At 42.4% G+C, this 17422-nt stretch overlaps 1 protein-coding gene across 3 annotated transcripts in view; it reads left to right on the forward strand.

Moving 5' to 3' along the window:
* Window positions 1–17422, forward strand: part of EPS8L3 (EPS8 like 3) — a 75196-nt gene that overhangs the window by 50438 nt on the left and 7336 nt on the right. For all 3 annotated transcript variants that reach the window (XM_033918552.1, XM_033918553.1, XM_033918554.1), the window contains 5 exons: window positions 336–410; window positions 2778–2926; window positions 8695–8818; window positions 10113–10147; window positions 10428–10521. In XM_033918552.1, the coding sequence (XP_033774443.1) occupies window positions 336–410; window positions 2778–2926; window positions 8695–8818; window positions 10113–10147; window positions 10428–10521 (477 nt within the window). The remainder of the gene's footprint in view (window positions 1–335; window positions 411–2777; window positions 2927–8694; window positions 8819–10112; window positions 10148–10427; window positions 10522–17422) is intronic.

A 17422-nucleotide genomic window follows, 5' to 3' on the forward strand; every position in this document is an offset into this window, starting at 1 on the left:
ATATTGAGTTGAATAGGCCAAACCCCTTAGGAGCTGTGTAAATATAGTGCACTTAGCTGCAATAATAAACCTAATATTAGATGTGAATATAGATAGGACGATTGATTTGGTATGAACACGATCGATGTGCCAGTAACATAAGTAGGATGATTGATTTTGCCGGTCTTAATAACTCTGTATAGAGCCCACGTATTGTAACATAGTAACATAGCAAATGACGGCAGATAAAGACCCAAGTGGTCCATCCAGTCTGTAACACCTCTACAGAAGCTCATGCAAACCAGGCATTAGTAGCGGTATAGAAGCTGACAATAAAGAACCCTTTCTCTTTACAGGGAAGACTTCAACACTGTATGCATGAACCAAGTGCTCCAGATCTAGTCCATATGGTGTTCTCTGTCCTTTCGTTGGTGAGTAACTTCTTTGGGTCATAGGCAGTTTGCAAAGTATAGAAATTTAAATGGACAACCAGCATTTGGCTAAAAATATCCCTGCCCCCCCTGGATATTTAAACACCACAGTCAGCATTGACATCAAATACTGACTGTGATCTTTAATTTACACCCAGATGTTCAGTAGTAGGCCACAGGGGCATAGGCTGGGCTCCACATACTTAAGTTCAGATCTCTAGCTGGTGGGGGGCCGATGTTCTTCCAGAGGAACCACTCCTCTAATTGCTGCCTGCACTTTCCAGGGCCAGCACCGCCGTGTTGGACTTACCTTGCCCTTCCCTGTACATGTTGGGTTTGAGCTGGGAGGGGAGAGGCCTAGTGTGGCAAGGTTGCCCAGGGAAGTGCATGCTACAAGTAGAGGAGAGCTTGGAAACTGCCACCAGTTCAAGTATATGGGAGTGGCTGGGGAGGGGTGAGGAGTGGTGGCAGGTGTGCCAAATTTTGTGCCCCCCTTCAATCCTTGTGCTATGGCCCCCAAGATCTGAGGTCTTGCTGCAGGCCTTGTAGGCCAAACCCAGGGACCAGCACATTAAGAAAATATCAAGCTTACTTGTGGTAATTTCTGGTTCTGCCTTGGCTCCTCTCTTGCCCCCTTCCCAACACTATCCAGACAGTGCTGGGGTGGTCAATGAAGATTTTCAGTGGCATTTGTGGGATAATGCTCCTGAAAATCCACATTCAGCACCAGTGAACAGGGTTAATCCAGAGAGGACCTGCTTCTACCCAGGAAGTGTTGCTGGTTATTGACCTGAGCAATTTTTTCACCTTGTGTCAAGGTGTCTAATTCCACACTCTTGTTTTAAAGATTTCAGACTACTTCTGCTCCTAAACCTTATTTTAAAACAGAAATGAAATTGGAACACGATGGCAGATAAAGGCCAAATGGCCCATCCATAGCATCCACTATTTCCTCCTCTTCTTAAGAGATCCCATGCTTTCTTAAATTCAGATGCAGTCTTTATCTCCACCATCTCTGCATCTACCATCCTTTCTCCCTGGGGCTGCTCTGGGGTTTTGAGCCATTTTCTGGGCTTCGTGGTGGCTGCTCCATTGGGTCCCGGTGCAGAGCTGCGTCCGTGCCCAGTTATGTGAAGAGTAGTGTAATGGTTATAGCAGTGGAGTAAGAATCAGATGAGCCTTCTTCAAATCCAACTTTCTTTAATATTTGATCTAGTGCAGTGCTGACCGGCAACTACCATCTCAGCGGTTCATTATCACAAAATATTGTAAACATTTAAAAGGAAGGAGATAAAATAAAATTAAGGCTAAAATAAAGAGCCTAAACTAATTAGTCAAACACTTCCAAGAACAGTAACTTTTTAACCGTGACCTGAGCTTTTGATAAGAGGGACACAAGTCTTAGATCAAGTGGCAAAGAGTTCTACTAGAAACAGGAACATGATGGCAGATAAAGGCCAAATGGCCCATCTTGTCTGCCCATCCACAGTAACCATTATCTCTTTCCCTCTCCGAGAGATCCCACGTGCCTATCCCAGGCCCTTTTGAATTCAGACACAGTCTCTGTCTCTACCATCTCTTCTGGGAGACTGTTCCACACATCTACCATCCTTTCCGTAAAAAAGTATTTCCTTAGATTACTCCAGAACCTATCACCTCTTAACTTCATCCTATGCCCTCTCATTGCAGAGTTTCCTTTCAAATGAAAGACTCAACTCATGCATATTTACATTACATAGGTAGTTAAACATCTCTATCATATCTCCCCTCTCCCGCCTTTCCTGTAAAAAGTATACAGATTGAGATCTTTAAGACTGTCCCCATATGCCTTATAACGAAGACCACACACCATTTTAGTAGCCTTCCTCTGGCCCGACTCCATCCTTTTTATATCTTTTTGAAGGTGTGGCCTCCAGAATTGTACACAATATTCTAAAAGAGGTCTCACCAAAGTCTTATACAGGGGCGTCAATACCTCCTTTTTCCTACTGGCCATATCTCTCCCTTTGCAACTTAGCATCCTTCTAGCTTTCGCTGTCACTTTTTCAACCTGTTTGGCTACCTTAAGATCATCACATATAATCACACCCTAGTTCTAGAGAGTACAGTTCACACCACTTCCTCATGACCTTGGCCAAGTTACTTAACCCTCCATTGCCTCAGACTTAGACTATGAGCCTTTCAGAGACAGAAAAATACCCGCTGTACCTGATTGTACATGGCTTCAGTAGCTTTTGGTATATAAGTCATTTTTGTTAAAATCTTTTGTTACATAACCATGTTTGAAGCAACAGAAGTGTCCCAGGACTGGGCTGTGCCCAGTGGTGTCAATTTCTTTCAGCTTCTTCTTACCACTGCCATTTACAGATCTTGTCTGACTATCACCAAAAAGAAACAGCAAGTGCCGTGATATGTCCCCTGTTGACTCAGGCAGCTATAAATCTGCTTAATTCCTGTGCAACCCCAGAGGAGCGGACAATCTGGAAGGACCTTGGAGATGCCTGGCTGGTAACCAGGTAAAAATTCCTGGAGTTTTAACAGCTTAACAGCAGCAAAGGAAAGAAATATACATCACACCTTTAGAATGATATTAAGGAAAGGAACTCCCTTAACTGAGATGGAACAAGGCTGGTTACACTAATATTTAAAAAGAAGACAAAGCAGCTTTAAAACCAGATTTAGTTGCTCAGGAGCATATGGTTCAGAGTGAGATATCTTTGAAGGATAATATAAAAAAGGAGAAGTTAGGGCATCCCAATAGAAAGGCTGAATAAGTCAGAGTAAAGATTGCAAATTATCCCTGCTGGCTGCTAAGCAATATGTTTATAGAAACAAAAAACACATTTTGAAATGTCCGTATACAAATGCTAGAAGCCTGTAAAAATAAGAGGGGAGATTTAGAGTATAATAAGCATCTCAGAGACCCGGTAGAAGGAAGATAATCAATGGGACACTGTGTTACACCAGGGTACAAATTATAGAAACATAGAAATAGACGGCAGATAAGGGCCACGGCCCATCTAGTCTGCCCACCCCAATGACCCTCCCCTACCTATCTACTTTGAATAGATCCCACATGTCTATCTCATTTGGCCTTAAAATCAGGCACGCTGCTGGCCTCAATAACCTGAAGTGGAAGACTATTCCAGCGATTAACCACCCTTTCAGTAAAAAAGAATTTCCTGGTGTCCCCGTGCAGTTTCCCGCCCCTGATTTTCCACGGATGCCCCCTTGTTGTCGCTGGACCCTTGAAAAAGAAGATATCTTCTTCCACCTCGATGCGGCCCGTGAGATACTTGAATGTCTCGATCATGTCACCCCTCTCTCTGCGTTCCTCGAGTGAGTATAGCTTTAATTTATCCAACCGTTCCTCGTACGGGAGATCCTTGAGTCCCGAGACCATCCTGGTGGCCATTCTTTGGACCGACTCAAGTCTCTGCACATCCTTGCGGTAATGCGGCCTCCAGAACTGCACACAGTACTCCAGGTGGGGTCTCACCATGGATCTATACAGTGGCATAATGACATCAGGCTTACGTCTAACGAAACTCCTGCGAATACAACCTATGATTTGCCTTGCCTTGGATGAAGCTTGCTCCACTTGATTGGCAGTCTTCATGTTCTCACTTACGATCACCCCTAAGTCTCGTTCTGCTTCAGTGCAATAATAGTGGAGCAAATTTGAGGGGGTGAAGCTATATGTTAAAGAGAGAATTGAGTGTAACTGAATAAAAATTCAGCAGGAAACAGATACTAATGTGTCCTTACAAACAGAAATTCCATGTGTGAACTGAAAGAGAATACAGTAGGACTACACTACCATCTGCCAAAGCAGAACAAACAGGTAGATGATGAAATGTTCACAGAAATTAGAGAAGCTAGCTAATTTGGCAACACTATGTTATGTTATATAGGGGTCTTATAGTCCACCGAATCCTCTGGCGTTCAAGGTGGGTTTCATCAACATTTTGGCCCCCTTTTATTACATTACATTACATTACATTACGGATTTCTATTCCGCCTATACCTTGCAGTTCAAGGCGGATTACAAAAGATTTGACTGGACATTTCCAGTGATGATCACATTACAGAGGATTTTACTGGACATTTTCCAGTGAGGGTACAAATTTTTTTTTTTTTTTTTTTTTTTTTTTCTTGGGGAACTTATGGGTTGGATAGAGAGCTAACAGTGCCTAGCAGTGTGATATTAGCAAATGGAACACAGTTAGAGTAGGCAAGATTACAATCTTTTTATGGTCTGTTTACTTGAAGGGTGATTAGGTGTGATACTTGGGGGAGGAATGTCTGATGGTAGATGAGTTCTGTCGAGGTAGGTGAATTATCTGGAGGTAGGTATGAAGTCACGTTAGGCTTTTTTATTGCCAGCCACATCGGTATTAGCTCAGACGCTCAAAAGAAGCCTTTACCACCTCGGCTGGCAATAAAAGAGCCTAACATGGCGAGGGGGGGAGGGGGAGGGTTGTTAGATATGATTAAACAAATATGGTAAGGTTACAAATTTGGTTAAATTTCTAACGTAGTCTTCTAACACTTAGCATTTTTCATATCACAGTTAGTCATACTGTGCAAAGTCAGGGTCATATTAGCCCCTTAAATACGTTATTGCACATGCCTCAAAATTCGATCATATTACCCCCATTCTTCAAGAGTTACATTGGCTGCTGATTGGCGCTCGGATCAAATTTAAAGTCTTATGCATAATTTTTAGGTTGTTGTCCGTCTGTTTTACGTTCAGTTTTGCAGTTTTATCAGCCAACACATGAGTTGCGATCTATGGACAGGAAGGCCCCCAATTCTATAAAGGGCGCCAAAGTCTGCCTAACATTAGGCGTGCTGTAGGCGTCCTATCTAAGTTGTTAATGAGTCAATTAAGGGTATTAACAAGCGATAATTGATACTTAGGCATCCAAAGGACGTAGATGCCACTTTGCAGATGCAGCCACAATTTCATGGATGCCCATGTTTAAAACTCGAGCCTAACTTAATAGGCGTAGGCGTGGAATGGGTATGGTTTGGGCAATGACTCAATTTGGGCATCCTTTAATTCATTTACATAACATTTAGTGACCTTGGGCATCCATATCATGCCTATATTGTAGGCGAATGAAAACCAGGTCTACTTTTGAGCTTAGTTTGGCTTCAAATAGATCTGAGTTCTATGGGCGGAACTTAGGCACTCTTTGGACGTTCTGCTAAATAGCTCTCTGGGATTTATTTTTGCTTTATTAAGTTCAAAATACATTTAATAAGCTACCACATAAACAGGGCACATCAAAACAGATATATTGCATGCAAAACCTTCTATTTTTGTGGACAAACTGCAATGCTATTTGCTAATTAGAGGAAAAGATCCATTAACTGAAGCATAGCACTTGAAAAACATAGCTTTAGTTTTCTTGCTAAAAAGCTACCCTTTTTTTCTGACTAAACAGTGCTCCAATCAGCTCATTCTTGAAAGCAAAGAAAGCACATGACAAAAATATATAGATTGCATACATAACTTCATTTGCAAAAGCTTCAAAACAGAAAAAAACCCAGATGCAGACCTCAGCTTCTATTTCATTGCAAATGGAGATTTTCAGCTACACAATGGTGACCTCATTGTGAGATCATTAAGGTGCACCTGCAAGGTAGAATGCCACAATTACAATATGTGCTGGGGGGAGCTGGTTGGGATTTGAACCCATGACCTCTGGAAGAGGAGCACAGGGCTTTGACATATTGAGGTTTAGCAGCTTGCAGGCAGGTGTCTCTGACTGCCCTGTGTTATGATAGCTTAGGGATCTACTGCTCTGGATAAAATGACAGGAGACCATTGGGAGGTGGAAGACTAGGCATGCAAATAGTAAATTATTTTTTTCTTTATCTTTATTGAATTTTCAAAATAATCACAAGATAACCTTGTTGAAGAAAATCAGCTGTAAAAATACAAATTAAATCAAATCTCAAGGGAAACAAATTAAACCTTTTTAGACCACAATGCATCCTTGAAGAATTCCTAGAAAATGTGAAGAGAAACAATAATTCTAATAATAACTTGATATATAAAGAATAGGCTTAGCAGTACTGTTCCCTATACAACATATTTAACTGCAAGATACTTGACTAAACATTTACATGGGTAGGCTAATAGAATAGTTGCCCCCAGCGTCACTGTCTCAGTTCTCATTGCCAAGAAAAGTTTACGTCTCTTGCATTTGTCTTGAGACATCTGGGTATATCCAGATCCTTTTCCCAAAAAATGGTAATTGGGAATTTCGGAAGTATAATCTCAGAAGTGAATTAGCGTCTTGCTCAAACACAAAAGAAACCGATAGTGTGGCTCGCTCTGTGGAGGTGATGATTCCAGCATATCTGTAAGATTTAGTTGCTCCACAGTTGGTCCTTCGGGAGTGGATCCTGACTTTTTTGTAGGAACATAATATATACGGTTAACCGGAGGAATTAAGTCAGATGAGTATTTCAATACTTCAACAAGGTATTTTCTTAGCATTTCTATAAGTGACACTCCAATTGAATGAGGAAAGTTGAGAATCCGCACATTTATTCTTCTATTATAATTTTCCAATTGTTCTATTTTCCTATTCATATTAAGTTTATCTTTTACCAGTTCTGAAGATAGAGTCTGTAAGTCAGCCTTAACCTGAGAAACTTCAATAGTAAATTGGTCTATAATACCTTGTAGTTTCTCTCCCAAGGTATTAACAGTACTCACGAGCAATGCAATTTCTTTAGAAGAGCTGGAAACTGTTGTGTTGGTCTTCATGAGAGCCTCCCATATGCTCTCTGGTGACACCGCCTCAGGTTTTCTTAGTTGGGGAGAAATCTCCATGGTTTCTCCTGCCTCCAGCTGTTTCCGCGCAGCTACAGCCCCTGCTATCGGGGGTCTCCCTCAAGCTTGCCATATCCGGGTCAGCCGCTTTAGGCGCTGGGAACGGCGGTGGAACTGACATCGGGGAAAGAGAGAAATCTCCCAATCCAAAGCCCCAGCCTCTCTTCCAGCCGGGGAACCGCCAGACTTTGCCCCGATTAGAGGGGAGCCTGACCCAATAAACTCCAGCAAGGAGCATTGTGAGGGAGTGGAAGTTTGTGCCGCAGGGGGATCGGCTCAAACTATTCCCTTTCTCTTTGAATGTGGCATACTCGCCACGAGTGAGGCAAAAATCAGTAAACAATCGCTCCTGCAAATCGAAGTCAGAGATGCCAATGGTAAGCTGCCGCCATCTTGGAATCCTCCAGCCTCAATAGTAAATTAAATTTAATGTAGACAAGTGCAAAATGATGCACCTTTGGAAGAATAATCCAAATACTGATTCCACCTTAGAAGTCACCAATGAGGAAGAGGATTTGGGATCATCATAGGCAATACTTTACTTTGAAAACTTCTGCTCATCGTGCAATGGTGGCCAAAATCCCCCAACCAAACACAATGTTAGGAATTATTAGGAAAGTTATAAAGAATAAAAAGGAGTATCATAAGGTCTCCGTATTACTCCATGGTGAAGCCACACCTTGAGTACTTTCTGCAATACTCAAAACACATATAGCGCAACTGCTTAATGTACAGAGAAGGGCAACGAAATTGATTAAGGAGATGGGAGGGCTCAAGAAATTAGCAGGGCCTACCAGGGACCCCATCCCCCACCATCATTTCACTTCTCAAGAAACAGCAGGGATAGGGCTATCAGATTTTACGGATTGTGTTTTGAATTGTTTGTAGTTGTTTTGTTATTGTAGCAGGGTACGGGAGATAGAGGATGTTGCAATAGTCTAGTGGTCCTAGTATTAGTGATTGTACTATGAGCTGAAATTGTGTTTTCTCAAAGAATTTTCTGACTTGTCTTAAGTTTCTAATAACTATGAATGATTTCTGTATTGTTTTATTGATTTGCGGTTGCATGTTGCAGCATCTGTCTATTGTTATTCCTAGTAGTTTTAGGGTGGGTTGTATGGGGTAGTTAATTGCGTTGATTTCTATGTTGGTTATGGTTGGGGTTTGCAAGGCAAGATTTGCGAGAGTGTTTTCCTCGTCTTGCAAAACACTCGCAAACCGCATTACTCGCAAACCGAGGTTTAACTGTATTCCCTGATGAAGCAATTTCAAGATCTTATACTATATACGAAATTGCACTGGAAGCCAATGAAGCTTTTACTTGCATCTTCTGCTATTTACACATGAAAAGTATAAATGCTTGAAAGCTGGGGTGCATTTTGTCCTCATTTGCCCCTGTAGCATAAACACATGATTTTTTTCTGTTTACAGAGCTCAGTGGCCTAATGGGAAGGATGTTCTTATGTACGTCCCCAGCTTTTCCGATGGATGGGTTCCTCCTGTTCTCCAGCCACCCCATGAAGCCAGTAAGGCCAGACACTACCTAGGAGAAAAGGTATCATAAGAACATAACATAAGAATTGCCATCTCCAGATCAGACCCTGGGTCCATCAAGTCCGGTGATCCACACACGCAGAGGCCCCGCCAGGTGTACCCTGGCATAGTTTTAGTCCCCATATCACTGTATGCTTCTCAAGGGAGATGTGCAACTAGTTTACTCTCAAGAAATACACAAAGGAAGGCTTTTGTTGTTGCTTTGACATTAGTTTTGGAGGACTGAGAGGTATGAATTTCCAAGAATATAGAGGAAGGGCTACCATACAAAGATTAGGCAAAGAGAAACACACTGAAAATTGGCATCAATCATTTATTGCTGGCACTCACACGACACACCCTCACTATTTAAATACGGGGGGAGGGGAGGGGGAATGGTGGGGTCTGGGTAGTGATATAGGGATACTTTCTGAATTGACTTGTTAGATTCGTAGACTCTCGGTGACATTCTCTAGCCATGTACTGAAGAGCTACAGTACATCATAAGTGGAAGGTGGTGATACTTCAATGTCCTTTTGCTATTTTCTAGTGTAATAAAACTTTTTTTTATTTTGCTTCAAAAGTGATATTAATCTATAGAATGATGGAAAGGTTAATATATGGGTCTCATGTTATCCATATTGAGTAATATACTGGGAACTCCTAAGGATAGGACAGTATTACCCCACAGCACTGTGTAGATAAATGTTTATAAATAAAAAATTGAAATAACCTATTTTTTTTGTTTTATTTTTATTTGTTACTTTGTAAAGTGATGACTGCTATTTCTCATTTTTCCAAATTACATCTGCTATCTTTATATTTTGCCCAATATTAGGGAACATGTATCACTGTTTCTGTTGCGTTGCATTGTATGCAGAGTCTGGCTTCTTGGTGTTTCAGTTTAACTTTTGTCTACATATTTGTATTTTTACTTTGTGATTACATATTCCATACTGGGAGAGGATGTTTCTGTACAAAGATGTGGTTTTCTGTTAGCACTGACTGTGCAGAATCGATCTGTACTAATCTGGCTTGTTTAGTTTTATAATGGGTCTATTGATGGTCTGGTCCTCACTGCAAGATGCTGCCTTTTCCTAGGTACACTCATGTGCAACTTGTGGATTATTACTTAAAATCATGTTTTTCATCTAGAGGAGGGGGTGTTAAAAAATGACGGGCCACATTATTCATTTAATAGATAAGGAGATTGTGTTGGGAGTAGACCCTGGAAATTAAAAGCACAGCTCATGGATAACTTTACAAGATAACGGCTCTTTATATTTTGCCTCCCTGATTCTCTCTTCTCTTTTCAGTCCCCCAGGGTTGACAATCCACCTTTGTCTGACAGGTATGTACAGTGATCCGCATGTGGAAGCCTTTTACTCACAGTAAATTACTACAAATGACATGCATGAGACTTCAGCGTACTCGCTGATTCTGAGAGAGCATACAAGGCCCTGGCTAAATCCACTAGAGGTTTGTTCCATTCCACTGGTAGGTATTATAAATTTACAGACAAGGTATCCTTTTACGTGCCTACCCCACTCCCCTTACTCTGTCTTACATACCCACCCGTGCTGGTCCCTATAGGCTTCTCCTTTTAAATTGCTAACCTTGTCATCTTCTAGGAGAACCCATCAGCCACAATTCATGCAAGTTATGTATGACTTTGTGGGCAGGAACAGCAAGGAACTGACCCTATTCAAGGGAGATATTGTGGAGGTGAGTTTTCCAGGAATCTACAGATCCCAACATGGTCATCACTAGGGTTGGCTATTTTTTCTCTTTCTTACGAGTTTCCTAATCTCTTTTTTGATGATTGTTACAATCTCACAAGAATCTGTAAAAGACATACACTGGTGGCAGTTTTGATTACTAGGGGGATTTTTTTTTTGCTAAAGTGCGGTAAAAATAAGCCTTGACACACCCTTACATAGGCCTTTCCTGCTCATTAAGGCCATATTTACTATGGCTGTAAAAGCCTAGTTTTTTCCATTAATGGCCACTTGTTAATATTACCCACAACACACGAGAGGCCACTGAAAGGTTTTCAGCCCAAGCAAGAAGAAATTGATGTAGAGCCTTGAAACTTACGAGTTATTCCATACTTTTCTTGACACTTATCGTTTAATGATATGAAAGGAAACAAAAAAATATCACAAAGCATGTGGTATAACTTGTAAGTTTCATGGCTCCACATTATTCTCTTCTTGGTTAGGTGAGAACTTTTCAGCAGCCCCTGGTATTGTGATGTCATAACGCCTCATTCTACCAGTGCCTAAGAGCCAACCTCATTGGTGATGTCACAATGGCTTGGTTTCCGTATACGTGTGTCCATTTCCTAGATGCATTTGCCTCATTGAAACAAAGTGTCAAGAAAAGTTTGGAATAACTAGTAAATTTCATGGCCCCACATCATTCTCGTCTTGGTTGGGTGAGAACTTTTCAACGGCCCTTTGTATTGTGATGTCATAATGCCTCATTGCATCAGTGCCTCATCATTGATGTCACAATAACTTGGTTTCTCTATATATGTGCCTATTTCCTAGATGCATTTGCCTCATTGAAACAAAGTGTCAAGAAAAGTGTGGAATAAATTTTAAGTTTCATGGCTCCACATCATTCTCTTCTTGCATGGGCTGAGAACTTTTCAGCAGCCCCTCGTAAATAGGGGACAAAATGTCAACTATTTATTTATTTATTAAATTTTTTAGCCCGTCCTTCCAAAGGAGCCCAGAACGGGTTACAAAGTACATCCATAATAATCCAGACAGAGCAGAGATGACATAGTTTACATAAATTACAATATAGACATGACAAAAATTTACAATATAGACATGACAATAAAACATATGTACTAAGTAGCATCTGGTGAGTTTAAGTGACATAGGTGTTTTGAATGGGTGGCATTTCAGGGTTAGTAAAGCGGAAGGTTTTCACGGCCTTCCTGAAGTTCCAGAGTCCATCTAGTGATCTGACAGATGGGGGGATTGTGTGCCAAAGTTTGGGTATGAAATGTGAGTAGGAGCGTTTGCGGGCGGTTTCAGTTTTGAGGGAGCGGCCAGAAGGTATGGTCAGTCGTTTTTCTCCTTGGGACCTCAGTGGTCGCTTTGGGAAGTAGATTTGTAGTTTAGTTTTCATGTAGTACGGAATCGTTTCATGGAAGGTTTTGAAAGCGAGGACCAGGTGCAGCGTTTTTGAATGGGCAGCCAGTGCATGGAATCTAATGCAGGTCGCGGATGCCTAGGTTTTTCAGAAGGCGGATTGCAGCGTTTTGCACCCTGTGGAGGCAGGAGAGAGTTTTGGTAGGCAGGCCCACTAGTAGAGTGTTAAAATAGTCTACGTGGGATAGAACAAAAGCGTAAAGTAGTTGAACAAATTCAGGTCCTGAGAAGTAGGCACTTATGGTTTTTAGCTGGCAGAGGTAGTAGAAGGAGGATGATACTAGTTTGGGTACGTGATCTGTCATTGATAAATTAGAGTCAAGAGTTACTCCTAGGCTGTGGACGTTGTCTTTGGGTATAAGGGTGTTTGTGGCCCAGGAAAAGGATGGACGGGGGTATACGCATAGATCTTTGTGGATCTAGAGAAGTTCTGTCTTGGATTCATTTAACTGTAACTTGTTTACGGTCATCCAAGTCTTTATTTCAGTTAAGCAAGAATGGAGATTTTTGATTTGTGTGTCTCGGTGACGGCCTAGGGGAAGATAGAGTTGTAGGTCATCAGCGAAGGAGTGGATTCTGGTTCGGTGTTTTCCCACTATGTCCAGTACTGGTTTGACATAGAGGTTGAAGAGGAGAGGTGAAAGTAAGGCTCCCTGAGGCACTCCATAGTGGAGTGGTTTGGGTTCAGATAAGGATTTTCCTAGTAGGACTCTCTGCGATCTGTCGTTCAGGAATGAAGAGAACCACTGAAGTGCGTTGTCACGGATTCCAATGGACTTTAGCCTGGACAAGAGAAGAGAGTGGTCTATGGTGTCGAAGGCGGCACTGAGGTCTAATAGTACCAGCAATGCATCATTTCCATCATCTAGGATTTTCCAGCAGTCATCTAGGATGTCCAAAAGCACAGTTTCCGTGCTGTGGTGTTTCCTGAAGCCCGATTGGAAGTTGGAGAGGGTGGTGTTTGTCTCCATGAAGTCTTGCAATTGCGTGAGTACTGTCTTTTCCAATATTTTTGAAATGAATGGGAGGTTTGAGACAGGTCTGAAGCTGCTTGGGTTGTCTGGGTTCATGGTTGTTTTTTTCAGGAGTGGTTTTACTATGGATGATTTCCAGCTCCATGGAACTACACCTGTCATAAAGGATTCATTTATTAGGGGTAGGATGGATTCCAGGAATACCTCATTTGTGTTCAGCAGTGTAGTGGAGGGACATGGGTCCGGGATCTAAGTTGCGGGGTGCACAGAGTTGATTATGGTTTTCAGGTCATTGTGGGAGATCGGTTTGAAACTGTTCAAGGTTTCCTTCTTGAGTGGATTGTCATCTTGGGCGGTCTTTGGGATGTATGGGAGTGCTTTGGCCTCTGAGTCCAGATTTGCGCGTATCTTTGATATTTTGTCGTAGAAGAAGGTGGAGAGGGATTCGCAGTTTAGGTTCGATTGCAGGGAATGTATTGGACCTTGGAATGAGGAGAATAGGTTTTTCGTTAATGAGAAGATGGCCTTCGATCTGCTTGGGACCTTAGATAGTAGAGCAGTGAAATGAGCTTTTTTTGCTTCATGTGTGGCTAGTTTGTAGTTTTCCAGTCCAAAACCTAAGTGAGCCCACAGCATAACATGCTTTCCAAAGCTCAACAGACGTACACAGTAACTCTAAATGGTATTAAATGTGTTCAGATATGTCATAGAGACCAACATAGATCAAAATGATCTTTAGTTTCAGTCTCATTTCAAAAGCATTCATAGCACATAAAGATCACAAAATGGTGAAAAAGAGGAGGGTTAATGTTAGTAAGGGGTCCTTTTATTGAGCTGCGTTGTTAGGGCACACCTAATGCAGCAAAAAAAAAATGGAGTACGCCAGGATACACTCAGGTGTCCTGCGATAACTTCCAACGAAGCGCACACTAACCGCATCCTAATAAAGTTTTTTTTTGAGCAGGTGTGTCAGGGGCGGAGAGTAGGTGTTCCTGCGCTCACCTGTTAGCACAGCCACATTACTGCACATTGACTGGTTAGCGCAAAGATACCACACGAGCTCTTATTGTACAAAATGGGTAGCAATAAATGCTCCCCAGAGAAGAGCGATGAAAATGATAAAGGGTTTGGGACGACTTCCCTATGAGGAAAGGCTAAAGCGACTAAGGCTCTTCAGTTTGGAGAAGAGACGGCTCAGGGGTGATATGATAGGGTTTGGGACGACTCCCCTTTGAGGAAAGGCTAAAGCGACTAAGGCTCTTCAGTTTGGAGAAGAGACGGCTCAGGGGTGATATGATAGGGTTTGGGACGACTTCCCTATGAGGAAAGGCTAAAGCGACTAAGGCTCTTCAGTTTGGAGAAGAGACGGCTCAGGGGTGATATGATAGGGTTTGGGACGACTTCCCTATGAGGAAAGGCTAAAGCGACTAAGGCTCTTCAGTTTGGAGAAGAGACGGCTCAGGGGTGATATGATAGGGTTTGGGACGACTCCCCTTTGAGGAAAGGCTAAAGCGACTAAGGTTCTTCAGTTTGGAGAAGAGACGGCTCAGGGGTAATATGATAGGGTTTGGGACGACTTCCCTATGAGGAAAGGCTAAAGCGACTAAGGCTCTTCAGTTTGGAGAAGAGACGGCTCAGGGGTGATATGATAGGGTTTGGGACGACTTCCCTATGAGGAAAGGCTAAAGCGACTAAGGCTCTTCAGTTTGGAGAAGAGACGGCTCAGGGGTGATATGATAGGGTTTGGGACGACTCCCCTTTGAGGAAAGGCTAAAGCGACTAAGGTTCTTCAGTTTGGAGAAGAGACGGCTCAGGGGTAATATGATAGGGTTTGGGACGACTTCCCTATGAGGAAAGGCTAAAGCGACTAAGGCTCTTCAGTTTGGAGAAGAGACGGCTCAGGGGTGATATGATAGGGTTTGGGACGACTTCCCTATGAGGAAAGGCTAAAGCGACTAAGGCTCTTCAGTTTGGAGAAGAGACGGCTCAGGGGTCTATAATGTTATGTATGTTAACCTGTAACCCGTTCTGAGCTCTTTGAGGAAAACGGGATAGAGGAGAAAATAAATAAATAAAATGCTGATGGAGTCAAAAGGGTAGATGTGAGTTGCTTGTTCACTCTTTCCAAAAATAGTAAGACTAGGAGGCATGCGATGAAGCCACTATGATGTAAATTTTAAAAAGCCAGAGAAAATATTTCTTCGCACGTGTAATTGAACTCTGGAATTCGTTGCTGGAGAATGTGGTGTAATTTCCTAAAAGAAAGAGAAGTCCATAGGCCATTCTTGAGATGGCTTGGGGAAATCCACTGCTTATTCCTAGGATAAGCAGCATAAAATCTGTTTTACTCTTTTGGGATCTTGCCAGGGGCTTGTGACAGAATACTGGTCTAGATGGACCTTTGGTCTGTCTAAGTATGGCAATTCTAATGATAATTAAGCCATTGTGACATCACTGACAAGGTTGGCTCTTAAGCATTGGTGCAATGAGGCTTTATGACATCACAGCTCTGGAATGTTGCTACTCCTTGGGATCTTGCCAGGTACTTGGGACCTGGGTTAGCCATTGCTGGAAACAGGATCCTGGGCTTGATGGACCTTCAATCTGTCCCAGAACAGCAATTCCTATATTCATTTGTGAGCCAAGTCTAAGACAATCAAGCTATTGTGACATCACTGATGAGGTTGGCTCTTAGGCATTATGACATCACAATCTGAGCTCTCCAATGTTGCTACTCTTTGGGTTTCTGTCTGATACTTGGGATCTGGGTTGGCCACTGTTGGAAACAGGATAGTGGGCTTGATAGTATGCCAATTCTTATGCTGGCTCTATTTTGCTTTCTCTGATCCTCCACTTTGCTGTTGCACCTGTGGCCCCCTCAGCTTTTGGTTCTTTGTGGATTATGCTGCCAATTCCCTCTGGTCCTGCTTCCCTTATTTAATAGACAACATGAGCTCCCAGAATGAGCCCTAATAGTGCAGGAAACGTCCATGCATATATTTATAACTGCTGCAAAAACAGGTGTCAAAATATGCATACAACTTCTTATTTAATGAAACCTGTATATTGCATGTTGTCACAAACACCCCTCAGGACGGAGTTGAAACGTGACAACCACTGTGATCTGACGTGTCCCCTACTACCAGGGGTATCTTCAGATCTGCTACTTGGCCCTAGGCAACTGCCTAGGCCTGGGAACAAAGGTAAGGACTGCTTCAACCATTCAAATACCAAACTCAGGCAGAATTTCTCAAAGTCAAGAATGGTCTTTATTCTGACCTCAGTGGTCAAAAGGGTATCGCATAAAGCAAAACACATTCAGCTCTTCACAAGAAAATGAAGTAAAAAAGAAAACATATGCCTCTGGCAAATAGTACAGAGAATATTATAACATTCAACTCCTTGCAGGAAGGCAACGACCTCAGTCCCGATTGCAGAGCGTTATAATCCAAACGTAAATTGAGAGGAGGAAAGAAAGAAAAACACATACATTTGGCTTGCCTAAGACCATTCACTCTGGCTCAGCTTTCAAATTACACTGGTTTGTCAGAACCAAAACTTCCTTTCTGTGGCAGTTTATTTATAGGCAGCATAGTGCATATAAGAATATTATAATTTGCAGCAGCAGACAAGTTGAACAATCTCTCTGAGGCACCAAACAGTAGATAAGTTTTTCTTCAAGCTCTCTAGTCACTGGAGCACACGTTAGTAGGCAGCACAGCTGAACTAGTTTCTGTGATTGCTTCTCTCCCATGGCAAACACAGTGAGTTTTCAGCTTACAAAAAACAAACAAACCATTCACTCTGTCTCAATGCCTTTTGGCCCCAACTAACCATCCAGGTAAGTACCTCCTTCTTAGCCAACAATAAGGTTTCCATTCAAAAATCAAGGAACCCAAAACCCAAAGCATACTTTGAACAAGAGAGAGAATTTAAAAAACACCAGCTGCCTCACAGCTACTCACTGCTTCAGTCTACTTCCATGAGATATGCTGGGTTCTCTAATGTAGGGCTGTTTTCCTGGATTTCTATTTCCATCAAATCCTCTGGAACATGAAGGTTGGAAGCAGGACAACTTTCCTCTTCCTCCTGCATGGGCCAATCTACAGCTTCAGAGTCTGCCTGCTCCCTCCAAGGCTCAGGCTCCTGCCTTGCTGTATCCTGCTGGAGTGTTTCTGTCACATCACTCTCCACTCCTCTTCCTGCTTCATTCAGCCTGCATTTAATCTGACCAGCCTATAGAGGGCGATGAGCTTTGGTTCCACTGCAGGCAGCCTCAGTTCCAGCTTTGCCTTATTCTTACAGGCACAGCCATTTTGGTTTTAGCTGCTGTACTAACAGGGTGCCAATGCTGTAGTTCTGCCTGCTCATAACCACCCTGATCCACATTATCACTTTTCCTATACCATGGACAAGGGAGGTCAGTTTCAAGTGGCTCAGCTGAGCTGACCTGGTCAGCTCTTCTGCACAGGATCTTCTTAGCAG

The sequence above is a fragment of the Geotrypetes seraphini genome, chromosome 13, assembly GCF_902459505.1.
Source record: "Geotrypetes seraphini chromosome 13, aGeoSer1.1, whole genome shotgun sequence".
Lineage (NCBI taxonomy): Eukaryota > Metazoa > Chordata > Amphibia > Gymnophiona > Dermophiidae > Geotrypetes > Geotrypetes seraphini.